This window comes from Dasypus novemcinctus, chromosome 17, assembly GCF_030445035.2.
Source record: "Dasypus novemcinctus isolate mDasNov1 chromosome 17, mDasNov1.1.hap2, whole genome shotgun sequence".
Taxonomy (NCBI): domain Eukaryota; kingdom Metazoa; phylum Chordata; class Mammalia; order Cingulata; family Dasypodidae; genus Dasypus; species Dasypus novemcinctus.
This window is the reverse complement of record NC_080689.1, coordinates 81,043,263-81,059,572: the sequence shown is the minus strand read 5'-3', so window position 1 is coordinate 81,059,572 and position 16,310 is coordinate 81,043,263. Positions and strand designations below refer to the sequence as shown.

The 16,310-nt window shown below is 51.0% G+C and overlaps 1 protein-coding gene and 1 long non-coding RNA gene across 2 annotated transcripts in view; both read right to left on the bottom strand.

Annotated features, from left to right (window-relative positions):
- Positions 1-379: 379 nt before the first annotated feature.
- On the bottom strand, positions 380-7,957 carry LOC131274031 (uncharacterized). The gene is made up of 2 exons (XR_009181238.1): positions 6,905-7,957; positions 380-5,990 (listed from the first exon to the last, which is right to left on the bottom strand). It is a non-coding gene; the product is annotated as an uncharacterized lncRNA (long non-coding RNA).
- Positions 7,958-9,490: 1,533 nt separating this feature from the next.
- Positions 9,491-16,310, bottom strand: part of THNSL2 (threonine synthase like 2) — a 30,394-nt gene continuing 23,574 nt past the window's right edge. The window contains exon 8 of the mRNA XM_004472290.5: positions 9,491-14,812. Within this exon, the coding sequence (XP_004472347.2) occupies positions 14,539-14,812 (274 nt within the window). The 3' untranslated portion in view covers positions 9,491-14,538. The remainder of the gene's footprint in view (positions 14,813-16,310) is intronic.

Sequence of the window (16,310 nt, the reverse complement as noted above, 5' to 3'; positions counted from 1 at the left end):
ATAAAATAAAATAGATGGGATAAGAACCAATTATGTTGAAATACAGTTATCAGAATAATTTTTAACATTTGTAATATAGAAAATATGTTCTTCATTGATAAATAAATAACAATATACCATCAGATCTAATGATATTTCAAAGTAATGATGAATGTTCATGACAAGAGAATCACCCAGGGCTCCTCTCCTGGGGCGAGCCTGGAATGGGCACCTGAGGGTGGCCACACAGGTACTGTGGCCTGGGAGACAAAGGGTGCTTCCAGCTGTCTCTCCCCTGATGTGCTGTGTCACCGTGGCAAGCCAGCTCTTCTCTCTGTAAATCTGTAAAAAGCAAGGACTGGAGGAGATGACGTTTCTCCAAATGGGGCTTCCAGCATGCTTCAATTTAAAAATTTTTTATTGTGGTAGCATACAAACAGCATAACATTTCCCATTTTAGCCACTTCCAAGTATACAATTCAGTGGATTTAGTTACATTCACCATGTTCTGCTACCATCACCACTATCCAAAACTTTTCCATCACCCCAAAACAGAAACTCAGTACCCATTAAGATGTAACACCCCATCTCGCACTCCCACCCCTGGTAACCGTATTCCAATTTCTGACTCTATGAATTTTCATATTCTAGTTATTTCATAGCAGGGAGAGCACACAATATTTGGGTTTGCTTATTTCAGTCAACATGCTATCCTCAAGGTTCATCCACGTTGTAGAAAGCATTAGAGCTTCAGTCCTTTTTACGCTGAATAATATTTCACTGTATGGCGAACCACATTTTCTTTATCCTGTCATTTGTTGATGGACACTTGGATGGCTTCCACCTTTTGTGTATTGTGAATAACGCCACTATGGACCTTGGTGTATAGATACCTGCCCCAGGCCCTGCTTTCTTTTGGGTGTATGCCTAGAAGTGGGGTGGCTGTGTCACATGGTAATTCTAAGGAACCACCGAACCGTTTTCCACAGCGACTGTACCATTTGACATTCCCCCCAACAATACATGCACGTTCCTTTTTCTGCACATCCTTGTCAATACTTGTTGTTTTCCATTTTTTAAAATATTAGCCATTCTAGTGGGTGTAAAGTGGTATCGCTAGCACTATGGTTTTGATGTGCCTTTTTCTCATGATTAATCATGGTTAGCATCTTTTCCTGCACTTGTTGGCCTTTTGTATATCTTCTTTGGAAAAATATGTGTTCAAGTCCTTGGCCGTTTTTTAACTGGTTGTTTGTCTTTTGTGGTGGAGTTGCAGGAGTTCTTCATACATTCTGGATATGAAACTTTTATCACATACATGGTTTCCAAATATTTTCTCCCATTTTGTAGGTTATTTTTCCACTTTCTTGATAATGCCCTTTGATGCACAAACGTTTTTAATTGTGATGAAGTCCAGTTTATATTTTTCTTTTGTTCCTCGTGCTTTTGGTGTAAAGTCTAACAATCTGCTGCTTAATAAAGGGTTTTGAAGATATTTCCCCATGTTTTCTTCTGAGGATTTTAAATTTCAGTTCTTGTATATAGGTTAATTTTTGTATATGGTATGAGGTGAGGGTCCATTTTTACTCTTTTGCTTGTGGATTTCCAGTTTTCCCAGCACAAGTTGTTGAAGAACCTCTTCCTTCCCCATTGATGGGACTTACCACCCTCGTAAAACATCAGCTGGCCATAGATGTGAGGGTTTATTTCTGAACTCTCAGTTAGATTCCTCTGGTCTATATGTCTGTTCTTGTGCCAGTACCACATTGTTTTGATTATGGCAGCTTTGTAAGAAGTTTTGAAATTGGGACTTGTGAGCCCTCCAACTTTTGCTCTTCTTTTTCAGATGTTTTTGGCTTTTCTGGAGCACTCACCCTTCCACACTGGCATGCATTCTTGGGGGGTGTGGGGAGTGGGGTATGTGCGAACCTCGTATTTTTTTTAATGTAATATTTTGTATGATCTATGTAACTTAAATAATAATAATAATAAAACAAAATAAATTCTAAAACCAAAAAATAAATAAAGATGTTGGGGCACCCCCCCACACACAAAAAGAACTGTTTCTTTCAAGGAGGGAGGTCCCAATATTCCTTACATTTGAGAAACAGTGAACTAAAAAACCTCTTGGGGCTCCTCCCCTTCTCTGACCTTCCGTGTTGGGGCCTCGAGTGGCCGGAGGTCAAGGTCAGCAGGTGCCCTGGGCAGTGGGGGGATGGGCGCGCTGGGGCGTCGTGCTGCCCCCTAGCGGCCGCAGGGGAAGGGGCGCCCTGGGCCACTTGGAAGGGCCTCGGGAGCACGAGCCTGCCCGGAGTTGGGCCCCGGCCCTGCGGACCCCCGAGAGCTAGGCCTGCCTGGACGCTCAAGCCTGGGCCTGCTCGGGCTCGGCGCCCGGAGAAGGGGTGGCGGGCGGAAGACGGTGACGCAGGAGCGGCAGCGAGGGGCGCTCCTCGGGGCTCTCCTGGGAGCTCTCCTGGGGGCTCTCCTGGGGGCCCTGCTCGGGGCTCTGCTCCGGGCACTCCTCGGGGCTCTCCTCGGGGCTCCAGTCACCAGGCTTTCGCTCGGGCCTCCGCCCGGAGCCCCCCTCGGCTCTCAGCCCTGCAGCTGGGCCGGAACCCCAGCGCCGCGGAGGGAGGCTCCTGCCCCAAGCGCAGACTCTCCCGCCGGAGAGGAGAAACTGAGGCAGGTCTGGGCAGGGGGGCGATCAGGTCCTGCTCCCCGGGCCCTGCTGTGCGGGAAGGGCCGGAGAGGGGGCCAGGGCGGGGGGCCTCGGGCCGGGGCGGCCCCGGGTTGCCCGAGGGTGGCTCCTCCCAGTGAGTCACCGGCCACAGCGCCTCCCCCCTCCACGTGGCGCCCCTCGGGCCGGAAGTCCCCGCCGCCCTCAGGGCTCCGCCCAGCGCAGCACCCGGGGCCCGGGTGTGGAGGGGGGGGCGCCGAAAGGGGGTCTGCGGAGGTCTCCTCTGGGGTCCAGGGAGTCTACGGCCAGGATGAGGCCGCGTGGCCCTCGCAGGGGCCGATGGCAGCCCCTGTGGTTCTGATGGGGGCTGGGGGGAGGCGGCTGTCCCTGGTAGATCACCTGAGCCGTCTGTCCTGACCTGTGGGTGTGGGATGGTGGGAGGCTGCAGTCCTGCCCTTGGTGACCATGGCAACGACTCCAGTCCCCGGAAACTTTATCAATGCAAACTATAAACTTTAAATATGCAGGGAAAATGCACACCAAATGTGCTACAAGCTTATCTGGAGTGTACGAAGTCCATGCTAAAAGCTCACCTAGGAGGTGGAAGATGTATGCTAATTCAAGCCTGCTGAGCACTGAAACCAAGGACCATCTGGCCCTTCCTCAAGGAGGAACTCAAAACTCTTTTTCGGGGCTGGGATTTTGAATAACAAGCCCCGAGCCTGGCTGGTCGTCAGTAAATCATTTTTTCCTTCCCCAAAGTTATTCCCGAGTCCTGGCCTTTCTCCACGCAAACAATCGACCCTCTCTCGACTTCTACAGCAGCTCCCGCCCTGCCTTGACTGGTGAAGGCTCCAAGGCCCCCAGGCCCGCCGCGCCCCTCGCAGGGGCAGCCCGGCGCCTCTCTGGCTGGGCCAGCCCGCTGAGCCTCCAGAAGTGCCCACTCGCCCCCCACAACGCCCTCTCCCCCTGGCAGACAGCTGGCTCCCAGCCCCGTCAGAGAGAGGCGCCAGAGCGCAGCTCCGCTCGAGGGACCCGGCCCAAGGCCCTCCCAGAGCAGCTGCCCTCACGCTGCTTCCTCCTCCCCCTCCAGCCCCCTCCAGCCTTCCCACGGCCTCCACCCCCGGCCTGAGGGGCCTCGCAGGCCCTGGTCCAGCGCCTCTCCTGAGCCTTCAGTCCAGCCCAGGGGCTAAGCTCACACACACCTACCAGCCTCACGTCCTTTGCTGTCTGGTCTTGGGTAAGTTGCTTGACCTCTCTGAGCTTCATTTCCTCATCTCTAAAATGGGTATTGTAGTAGTACGTCCTCGAAGTGTCCTCATAAGGACTCTGCACGTCACCAGTGCTCAGGAAAGGGAGTTTACTTAACTGCTACTAACTCGCCCGTGCTGGCCAGTCCCCAAGTGACTGGGCACAGGGGCTGGGTACTTCCACCCTGTGCCCAAACTGCACCAGCTCTGCCAGGGCCGCAGAGGAACCTGATCCCTGAGGAAGAGGAGAGCCTGCAGGCCAGATGAGACTAATTTGTGAAGCAATTAGTGAAAAACACAAGATAACCTATAAGTATTAAATTGTCTGGTGCAGACTATAATCATGTTAATAAGAAGGACCATTTGTTCGGCATTTTGGCGTTAACCTAGCACTTGCAAATGCATCATCTCATGTAATCTTCAAAACAAACCAGCCGGGTCCTTATTGCTATTAGCAGATGAGGAAACCGAGGCTCATGGAGAAGAAATGACGTATTTGTGATCTACCACCAGTAAATCGATGACTCAAATAAAAAGAGCGCAGGAGCAGGGGTAGCTCGGTGGTTGAGCACCTGCCTCACACGCACAAGGTCCAGGGTTCGATCCCCAGTACCGCCTAAAAACAAACAAAAACAAAAAATCAAACAAAAACAGAGTATGACTGGATTCCAACTTCATTTGGTACCAAGATCCTTGCTTTCCCACTGGGTGTGCACGTGTGGGTGTGCGTGCGATGGGTGGCTGTGTCGTGTGTGTCTGTACCTGGGTGTCTGTCTGTATAGACATAGCCGTGTGGGTGTTCCCAGGCTGGGGGCTTCTTCAAGCTCCAGCTCCCCCAGATCACACACTCCGCTGCATCCTGCGGCTCACGGGCCGTGCTACTGGGGCTTTTTCGGGGCCCTCTCTCACAGAGGTGGTGGCTCTCAGCGCTGCACAGGTTTTGAGCTCCCCAGAGGGCAGGGCTTACCTGTGACTTCTGGCCCTGCCCTGAGGGCCTCAGATAGATGGTGGCAAAGGACAAGGGGCCACTGGCACGGGCCACCCACAGCAGGGCCTGCGTTCTGGGGCAGTGACTTTTTAATTTGTATTTTTTTAGAGCAGTTGTGCATTTACAGAAAAATCATGCACAAAGTACAGAATTCCCATATACCATCCCCTTAAACACACACAATTTTTCCTATTATTAACATTTTAGCCTATTATTTTTGTAACTGATGAGCCAATAATATTAGAGTTACATTATTAACAAAAGTCCATCATTTACATTCGTTTTCACTCTTGGTGCCGTGCAGCTCTATGATTGTTTAATTGTGGTTACATAGAGATGTCCCATTTTAACCACTTTCTTAAGATTTATTTATTTCTTCCCATCCCCTCATTGTTTGCACTTGCTGTGTCTGTTCATCTTCCTTCTTTCTTTAGGAAGCACCAGGAACCAAACCAGGGACCTCTGATGTGGGAGGGAAATGCCTAACGGCTTGAGCCACCTCCACTCCCTGCTTTTTGTGCTGTGTGTCTCTCATTCTTTTTTCCCTTCCCATGTCTTCTGTTATGTCATCCTGTGGCATCATCTTGTTGCGTCAGCTTACTGTCTTCTTTAGGAGACACCAGGAACCTCTGCTCCCTGCTTTGTTGAGTCCCTCATTATGTTTCTTCTTCTTATGTCTCTTTTTGTTGTGTCAACTTGCCATGCCTGCCCATCATGTCAGCTCTCTGTCTTCTTTAGGAGGCACCAGGATCTGAATCAGCAATCTCCCATGCGGTACATGGGGCCCAGTTGCCTGAGCCACATCCACTTCCCTTAACCACTTTCAAGTATACAATTCGGCGACGTTAGCTACATTCACAACACTGTGCTACCGTCAAAAAAAAATACAGAAGGGGAGTGGATATGGCTCAAGCAATTGAGCACTTGCCTCCCACACGAGAGGTCTTGGGTTCAGTTTCTGGTGCCTCCTAAGGGAAAAAAAACAGACAACAACAAGTCAAACAAATGAAAAAACAAACTCAGCCAATGTGGCTCAGTGGTTGAGTGCCGGCTTCCCACATATCAAGTCCCGGGTTCAATCCTTGGGCCCTGATACCTAGAAAAAAAAAATGCGGCCGCCTTCACAAATTTGCAGAGCGGCGACGCTAATCTCTGGGTCATTTCCACTTCAGTGTCTGTGCTATGGCGGCCAGAGCCAGGGTCGCTGACTTTCGCCGACTCTGGCCCCTCCCTGCAGCCTGGCTGGAAGTGGGGCCTGGGGGTGGGGGGCGAGCAGAGCACACCTGGGTGGAGCCACTGTGCAGGGAACTTCACCTCTCAGTCCCCTGGCCTCCCACCTGCAAAATGCAGAGAGCAGTAGCACCCACCTCACAGCTTGTCGCCAAGGATTAAGTAAGTTTTCGCAAAGTAGGTGTTTTCCTGGGCCTTGGGCACTCTTGCTTTCATTTCATATTAGAAATTCTATTAATTAAAATATCATTCAAGCTGCATTATATTGATATTTCTTTGGATTTTTAAAAGAAAGTACAACATTTTCTGGGCCCCCGAAAGCAGCAAGAAGCCTAACGGGTGAGGAGGCCCTGGCGGCCGTGCAGGTGCTCACTGCTGTGGCTAGTAAGGGCTCTCAACCCTGCGCAGTGCTGCGCCCGTAAGAGGACACCGTCCTCCCCTGAGGGTGCCCCCTCCGCCCCAGGAGCCCACCATCCCTGCCCGTTCCTCTCCGTACCAAATGCAACGGTTCAGTGTCCAGTTCTGGAGGAGGCCCCTCTGGCCTGGCCCTCAGTCCTGGGCGTGCAGCTCTGATGTGGCGATGCCAGGCAGAGGTCAGTCCTGGGGACCGTCCCCTCGGGGGCTCCCCAGCTCAGACACCCCCTGGCCATTCCACGGGTGTCCTGGGGCAACAGCAGCCTCTGGGGGCCAAAAACCCCTCCACCCCCTGCCTGCCGGGGCAAAGCTGGCGGCTGTGAACCGCGAGTGCTGACATGCACTTGTCTTGTCTCTACAACACACCTCGGTCCCCAGGGTCTGAGACGCAGTCATGAACAGCTGGGCCCACAGCTGTATGTGTGTGCTTTCCTGGTGGCACCTGCTTCACAGAAAACCATCCACATTTCACAGGGAGGAGACTGCGGACCCCACAAGACAATTCGCTGCAGTGTGGGGAGAAAAGATGTATTTGTGTGTGTGTCATTCGTTCATTCCTATTTCAGTCTATCATTAGTATAGTTTATGCGTAATTTAGAATACTTGTTGGAGCATGTTTTTTAAAAATTTTAACCAATAGGGGTGCAAATCCAAAACGTTTCTGCCTTTTGTGCTGAAAACGGTTTCCATCCTCAAGAAGCTTAGAGATGGGGAGATCCTATCCAACCTGGATGAGCACAGAACAGGGAGGAATGGAATGCGTGCCTTAAGAAAGGAAGTCCTGCCAGTGCTCACAAGAATACTTACTTCCATCTGGGCCTTCCAATTCCTCCAGCACCCGAGGGTCTCCACGCTCACTGTCGTCCTGGCAGGAGTGCCTTCCAGGGCTGACCCTTTCCACCTGGCCATCTCTGGCTCATCTTTCAGAACTTGCCTTGTGATGGGCTAGTTCAGGTATCAGCTTGGCCAGGTGATGGTGCCCAGTTGCTCAGTCAAGCAAGCACTGGCCTGTAGTTATTGTGAGGACATTTTGTGGACTTAAATCATCAGGATGTTGACTGCATCTACAGCAATTGCATCTACAATCAACTGAGGAGATTGCCTTAACAATGAGAGAAGTCTCATCCAAACAGTAAGGCCTTAAAAGGAGATGTGATGAGTTCAGCAGTCAGAAGAGAGGATTTCCATCAACCAGCCAGCTTCTCCTGGGGAAGCTCATTGAAAACCTTCATTGGAGTTCCCAGCGGGCAGCCTGCCCTACAGAATTTGGACTGGTGCAACCCCACATTCGCATGAGACAACTCTTATAAAAGTCTCATAATAGTTGTAGATACCTCCTGTCGGTTCTGTTTCCATAGAGAACCCTGACTTAACTCATGACTTAAAGGAACTCCCACCCCCTCTCCATGATCTAAATCAGGCCCTCCTCTTCAGAGCTCTTTTAGGTTCCAATTGCGATGTTGATCTGTGGGATAATTTATTCCGCGTCTGGTCACTTCCACCACCCCAGCCTCCAGCCCACTCTCTAGCCTATCAATGGAAATCAGTAAAAATGTTACAAGAATCTAAGAACACTATGCACCCACACTAGTTTCTCTGAATGGTTTCTAGTAGATCAATGGCTTAACAATGTATCTATAGCCTTCTTGGACCTATGTACATCGTCCCCAGGTAGAGCATTCTGTGGCTGAACAGCATCTTTCCAAGATGCACTGACGTCAGAAATGAACCTCAGGGACGTCAGCTCCGAACACCAGCCACGGGGTCCCCTCCAGTGCTCTGCTACCCCCGAGACGGGGCACTCACCGTCCCCAAGCTATCTTCAGACGCATCTCTGGGCTCACAAGTGCTTTCTCACCATGAGCCAAAGCCCGCTCTGGTTCCCGCTCACTCGCCAGGCTTCTGCCATCTCCGCTGTCTGTGACATATGTGGAGAGAGGTGCGTTAATGCCGATTTAGAAGAAACCCGGGTGTTAGGGAGAGGGGAAAACAGGTGTAAGGGCAGGGGGATGCATTTCAGGACTTGGGAATCATCCTGAATGACAACACAACAGATCCAGGCCGTTATATATCCAGCCATGACCTACAGAGTCGAATGGGAGAGTGTGTGAACTACAGGGTAAGCTATAATTCAGGCTTACCGGCAATGCTCCAAATGTGTGCACTAATTGCCATGAAGGTACGGCACAAATGAAGGAGGTTGCTACTGTGGGAAAATGTGGGAGAGCTGGGCACATGGGAATGCTGTATATAGTCTCTGTAACATTTATGTAATCGAAGTATCTTTTAAAAAATAAAGAAGTGAAAGAGAAAAAAATATAAACGAAAGGGCTGTCCTGGGAGCTCGGCAGTCCCAGAAGCCAGGGCGCCATCTGAATACTTTCAACACAGGTCGCAGTGGCCTGAGCTGGGTCCTGGGCCCTCCCAGAACCGACTGTCAACACCTGAGCTCAGGTGCCCTCGGGGGGTCTTGGGGGCTGTCGAGGCCGATGGACCCACACCGGGGCAGGAGGAGGCCTTCCCAATAGACAGTAACCAAGGGTCGATCAGCGGAAGAGAGGGTGGTGGAAACAAGAGCCACCCACCAAGGGCCACCGCGGGATTGAGTGCAGGCACCACTGGATCTTCGGGCAAATGAATTCAAGTCCCCCAAATTGGAATTTATAATCATTCAGGCCTAGGTTTAGTTGAAGAAATTGCAACACTCTCTCTAAACAGGAGAACTGTCCAGGAGTGTTTGTTCTACTTAAGAACGAAAAAAAATTAAAAAACAAATTTAAAAACCTACAAAAAGTAAATTAAAAAATAAAAATTTTTTAAAAAGATCAACAAAAAAGAAAGACCACCTTGATGCCTTCCCAGGGTCTTATTTGCTGTTCATGAAGGCAGATTCAGGTAGTTCGATATTTTCCAAGAGTCCTGGAACATACAGGAAATCCACAAAGCCAAATGTAAAAGTTACAGCTGACTTGCCATTTATTTTGAAAGGGAGTGTATTATTATAATTTTTTGCAGTTTGTTTTAATTTTTTGAAATATATCACTCATACATAAGCATACATAAGCAATAAATGGATAATAGTTGTGAACTTACAAAACAAACATATATAACATCAAACAAACATACATATCATCTCACCCTACCACCAATAACTTGCATTGTTTTTAAACCTTTTTAACTAATGATTAAGGGGCATTGTCAAAATATTATTACAAAACAAAGTATCTTCCCCCTAACCAATCCAATTATTATCTTCATATCATTTATATATGAACACACACAATTAAGTGTATAGTAAAAGTTATGAACCTACAAAGCAAGCATGCATAACATCATACAGGGGTCCCATACATCAGCCCTCCACCAACACCTTGCAATGTCATGAGACGTTTGTAACAAATTATGAAAGAATATTGTCAAAATCTTACTACTCATGATAGTGCTTATCTTACATTTGGTGTGTTTTTCCCCCAACCCACCCTATTATTTTTTAAATATATTTTTTTTATGACAGAAGTTGTAAACTTATAAAACAATCAAGCACATGTGCAGAATTCCCAAACAACACCCCTCCATCAACACACCACAATGTGGTGTGTCATTTGCTACAGATAGAATAACATCATCTGATTATTGCCATGTCCATAGTGTACATTTGGCTCACATTTTCCATACTGCCTCAAAATCAACACAGTATATCTTTTGCATAGATGCAAGAATATTATATTATTACTACTAACCACAGTCCATAATAGGTCACTTCAGCTGTATTTTTCCCATGTTTTTCCACATTCACAACACCCAGCAGTAGTGATGTACATTTGCTCGGGCTAACAAAGGACACTCTTGCATCTGTACCATCAACCACAATTCTCACTCACATCTTGGTTTACTGTGCTATCCAGTTCCTAGATTATTTTCTAGCATTCTGTCAACTGGCATTTACATAACTCAACTACCATTTGCAGGCATGTCCCCATTTATAAACTAGCTGTTACTCACTGTGTGTTACCATCCACTCTATACATTTCCACAAATTTACAGTAAAGCTAATTAAAACTTCTACATATATTAAACATCAGTAGTCCACTCAGTCCTTCTCTTATCTCCTTTGAGAATCCACCACCTACCACCAGGTCTTGATATTTTCCAATAATTTCTTCTAGAAGTTTTATGGTTCTTGCTTTTATTCTTAGTTTTTTGATCCACTTTGAGTTAGTTTTTGGATAAGGTGTGAGATAAGGGTACTCTTTCCTTCTTTCAGCTGTGGATGTCCAATTCTTTCAGCACCATTTGTTGAAGGAATTGTTCTGCCGAGCAGTGTGAGTTTGACAGGCTAGTCAAAAATCACTTGACCATACCTGTGAGGGTCTGTTTCTGAACCATAAATTTGGTTCCATTGGTCTATTGTGTCTGTCTTTAGGCCAGTACCATGCTGTTTTTACCACTACAGGTAGATATTATGATTTAAATTCTGGAGTTCACGTTTCCTTTTTATGATGTTTCTGGCTATTCAGGACTCCTTACCCTTACAAATAAATTTAATGATCCTGTTTTCAATTTTTTCTTTAATGCTGGTGGAATTTTTATCAGGATTGCTTTAAATCTGTATATCAATTTGAGTAAAATTGACATCTTAATGATATTTAGTCTTCCAATCCATGAGCATGGAATGTTCTTCCAGTTAGATAGGGCTTTTTTGATTTGTTTTAACATTGAGTTGCAGTTTTCTGAATACAACTGCTTTACATCATTTGTTAAGTTTATTCCTATTTGAGTTTTATCTGTCATATTTTATTTTCATCACTCTTCTGACACTGTTAGTTACTTTTACTGATACAATCTTCATTTATAGACTTTCTTCCAGGCCCCTTTCTCCTGTCTTTTCTTTTCAGGCTCTAGCACACCCTTTAGTATTTCCTGAAAATCTGGTCTCTTGCTTAGAAATTCTCTCAGTTTCTGTTTATCTGTGAATATTCTAATTTTCCCTTATTTTTGAAAGACAGTCTTGCTGGATATAAGATTCTTGGCTGGAAGTTTTTCTCCTGTAGTATCTAAGATATATCAGACCACTGTCTTTTTGCCTCCATGGTTTCTGGTGAGAAATCAGCACTTAATCTTATTGGATATCCCTTATACGTTATGCATTGCTTTTCTCTTGCTGCTCTCAGAATTCTCTTTGTCTTTGGCCTTTGACATTCTGATGAGTATGTGTCTTGGAGTTGGTCTATTTGGATTTTTTCAGATGGGAGTACATTGTGCTTCTTGGACAGGGATGTCTATGTCCTTCAACAGGGTTGGGAAACTTTTACCATTATTTCTTTAAATATTCCTTCTGCCCCCTTTCCCTTCTCTTCTCCTTCTGGGACACCCATGACCTGGATGTTTGCATGGCTTTGGCTGTCATTTAGTTCCCTGAGACCTTGTTCAATTTTTTCCATTCTTTTCTTCATCTATTCTTTTATATGTTCCCTTTCAGAGACCATTTCTTCAAGCTCACCAATACTTTCTTCTGCCTCCTCAAATCTGCTATTATATGATTCCAATGTTTTTTAAATTTCATTGATTGCACCTTTCACTCCCATAAGATCTGCTATTTTTCCATGTATGCTTTCAAATTCTTCTTTGTGCTCATCCAATGTCTTTTTTTTTATTCTAATAAATTTTAGTCAGGTGAAATTAATGTAAGAGTAACCATTTTAAGTTGAACAATTCAATGTAATTTAGCATATTCACAATGTTGTGCAACCAGCACCTCCATTTAGTTCCAAAACATTTTCTTTTTTGTCTTTATTTTTTTAATGTCTTTTTTAATATCCTTAATCTCTTTAGCCATCTCACTGAATTTATTAAGGAGATTTGTTTGAACATCTGTAATTAGTTGTTTCCATTCCTTTATGTCATCTGGAGGCTTATCTTGTTCCTTCAACTGAGCCATAGTTTCCTGTTTCTTGGTGTGATTTTAAGTTTTTGCTGGTGTCTTTGCATCTGGCTTACTAGAGTATTTATTTTGGGTGCAGTTTTTCTCTCTAGTTTAGGGCTTCCTATCCTTCCTCCCTTGCTGGTTGTGCAGTAGGAGGCAAGCATGTAGTTGGTGCTGTAAGCTGTGGAGGCTCAAGCTGCCCTCATTGCACCAGGGACCAATGAAGCTTCGTCCAACTTTCTCCTTTGCCCAGGGTAGGGACAGAGTCACAGCTGTGTGGAATAATCCAAGTGCAGGCCTAGACCGTAGTTGCCCAGACAGAATGATGAAGCTTCAGATCCCTTTCTCCCCTGCTGGAGCAGGGATGGAGCTGCAGGTGTGGGCAGAAATCTCTGCAGTCGGGTCCAAGATGACTACAATTGTCCTGGTAGACTTCTGATTTTCAGTCTGTTAGCCAAAGTTCCCCGCAGTTACCTATATTAACTGGTGTGGGGCTTCTCAGCCTCCTCCCCACCAGAGGCGGGGCTGAAGCCTAGGCAGGCTGCAGGCTGATCTGGGCGAAAGAAACTGTCAGCCCGGCTTCCCCTCAGGCTGGGGTGGAGTCAGAATGGCCGCTACTGGCCTCTTTCTGCTTGGGCTGGTTCTCACCCCTCTGTTGGCAGGGTTATCTCTTAGCCAGCCAAGCATCCCAATCAGCTGAAATCGGCAGACCGTCTCCTCCTCCCCTGTTTCTGGGAAATGGAGCTTCCAATTCCCGTCACAGAACTGCTCCTGGGGCAGCTCGTGCTGCCAGAGTAGGATGATCACTGGCCTCCACTGGCCTCCCCGGCTTGGCCAGTAATTTCCCGGAGAGGCTGGCGCAGGTCCCTGCAGCTTCCTCCCTGCTGGAGGTGGCAGTGGGGCCTAGGCTAGAGCTGCAATATGACCTGGATGGGAAGAAGCCGGTCTCCACCAGCACTGGGATCCTCAGTCCTCCCCACTTCCCCTCGTGCCAAGTGTGGCGTTCAGATGGTGGCTCCCGGCCTCTTTCTAACCTGGACAGGCTCAAACCTTAGCTCTTCTCAGGATTATACTGTAGCCCACTGAATTTCCTCATCATAGCTGAAGTTGGTGTCCAACCGTCTCTTCCTCCCCATTTTGGGGAAGTGGAGCTTTCCATTCCAGCCGTGGAACAGCTCCCGAGGCGGCTTGTGCCTCCAGTGGAGGACGGGCACAGGCCTCCGGGGCGTGGAGCCTCTACTTCCGAGTCTTCTCAGCAGACAGCCATCTCCTCCTTCCACTCCTTCAAGGACGTTGCAGGGTGCTTTTCTGGCCTCCTGGAGTCCCCAAACAGGTGCCCCAGCAGCTCTGGGTGTTTGCTAACTGCCCTGTGGCAGAAGCTGACTCTAGGAGCTACTCCACCTCCATCTTGCTGGTTCTTGGCATTTTAAAAAAAATCAATCTTATTGATATATATTAATAAGGCATACAATCCATCCAAAGTGTACTATCAATGGTACATGCTATAATCACATAGTTGTTTATAAATCACTTCAATCATAAGTAGAGCATTTCCATGATTCCAATAATAATAAACAAAAAAACAAGAAACAAGAAAAGCTCTACCCCTTAATAATCACCCAAGGGGTGTATTTTTAAGATCCACAAGGTAGGATTTCCGGGCAGGGGAGAGCTGGGAAGGAATCTGCTCACAGGACTTGCCGAGCCACCGTCACACTGGCAAGCACTTTCATTCCAGGGGTTCCCACGTTGTTCAACACAGTAGGAGCCTCTGACCAGGCAGGACAACGCCTGTGGCTCAGACAAACTGTCGACCTGTGTCGAGTGGTGGGCGGCCCCACCCTCACAGGCTGGGGGGCTGCGGTCCCAAATCCCGGGAGCCAAGCTCGCCTGCGCCTCGGGGCCCGTCGCGGCAGGTGCTGCGGCTCTGCAGGAGCCGGGCAGGCGGGCGGGTGGGGGTGCACCTGCGCACCCCTTGGGCAGCCTCGGGGCGCTGCGCCGGGGCGCGCAGAGCCAAGCGCGCGTAAAGCGAAGCGCGCAGGGGCAGGCCCGGGCCGCCTGGCGCTCGCGGCACCTCCTACGGCGCCTCCTCCCGGGAGCCCGTGCCCGCGGGGGCGCCCGGGGCCCTCGCGGGGGTGTGCGGGGCCCGCTCCCGCCACCGGCGGCTCACGGCCTCGATGGTCTTCCGGAGCAGCAGCGTCCAATCGTCACCTCTGCGCATCGGGGCGCAGCGCGTCTCCTTGTGCTCCAGGGCCCGGAGCTGGGCGGGGGCCTCGGGGATCAGCCCGGCTGCCCGCACGGCCTCCGAGAACTTGGCTGCAGAGGCGGGGGCCAGGCAGCAGCGGGGGGTGCTGTTGGGAGAAGAGACCAGCGGGGAGAAGGAACGGGGCGGGGCCGGGGCGCACGGCGGGTGGACGGGACGGCACCCCGGCCTCGTCTCCGCAGCGACCAGCCCGGCCACGGGCACCTGCCCCCGTCTCCACAGTGGCCTGCACGCCACCGGCACCTGCCCCCGTCTCCACAGTGGCCTGCACGCCACCGGCACCTGCCCCCGTCTCCGCAGTGGCCTGCCGGCCACCGGCACCTGCCCCTGTCTCCGCAGTGGCCTGCCGGCCACCGGCACCTGCCCCTGTCTCCGCAGTGGCCTGCCCGCCACTGGCACCTGCCCTGTCTCCGCAGTGGCCTGCCCGCCACCGGCACCTGCCCTGTCTCCGCAGTGGCCTGCCCGCCACCGGCACCTGCCCCCGTCTCCGCAGTGGCCTGCCCGGCCACCGGCACCTGCCCTGTCTCCGCAGTGGCCTGCCCGGCCACCGGCACCTGCCCCTGTCTCCGCAGTGGCCTGCCCGCCACCGGCACCTGCCCCTGTCTCCGCAGTGGCCTGCCCGCCACCGGCACCTGCCCTGTCTCCGCAGTGGCCTGCCCGCCACCGGCACCTGCCCCTGTCTCCGCAGTGGCCTGCCCGCCACCGGCACCTGCCCTGTCTCCGCAGTGGCCTGCCCGCCACCGGCACCTGCCCTGTCTCCGCAGTGGCCTGCCCGCCACCGGCACCCTGGCCTCGTCTCTGCAGTGACCTGTCCGCCACCGGCACCTGCCCTGTCTCCGCAGTGGCCTGCCCGGCCACCGGCACCTGCCCCCGTCTCCGCAGTGGCCTGCCCGGCCACCGGCACCTGCCCCCGTCTCCTCAGTGGCCTGCCCGCCACCGGCACCTGCCCCTGTCTCCGCAGTGGCCTTCCCGGCCACCGGCACCTGCCCCCGTCTCCTCAGTGGCCTGCCCGCCACCGGCACCTGCCCCTGTCTCCGCAGTGGCCTGCCCGCCACCGGCACCTGCCCTGTCTCCACAGTGGCCTGCCCGCCACCGGCACCTGCCCTGTCTCCGCAGTGGCCTGCCCGCCACCGGCACCTGCCCTGTCTCCGCAGTGGCCTGCCCGCCACCGGCACCTGCCCTGTCTCCGCAGTGGCCTGCCCGCCACCGGCACCTGCCCTGTCTCCGCAGTGGCCTGCCCGCCACCGGCACCTGCCCCTGTCTCCGCAGTGGCCTGCCCGCCACCGGCACCTGCCCTGTCTCCGCAGTGGCCTGCCCGCCACCGGCACCTGCCCTGTCTCCGCAGTGGCCTGCCCGCCACCGGCACCCTGGCCTCGTCTCTGCAGTGACCTGTCCGCCACCGGCACCTGCCCTGTCTCCGCAGTGGCCTGCCCGGCCACCGGCACCTGCCCCCGTCTCCGCAGTGGCCTGCCCGGCCACCGGCACCTGCCCCCGTCTCCTCAGTGGCCTGCCCGCCACCGGCACCTGCCCCTGTCTCCGCAGTGGCCTTCCCGGCCACCGGCACCTGCCCCCGTCTCCTCAGTGGC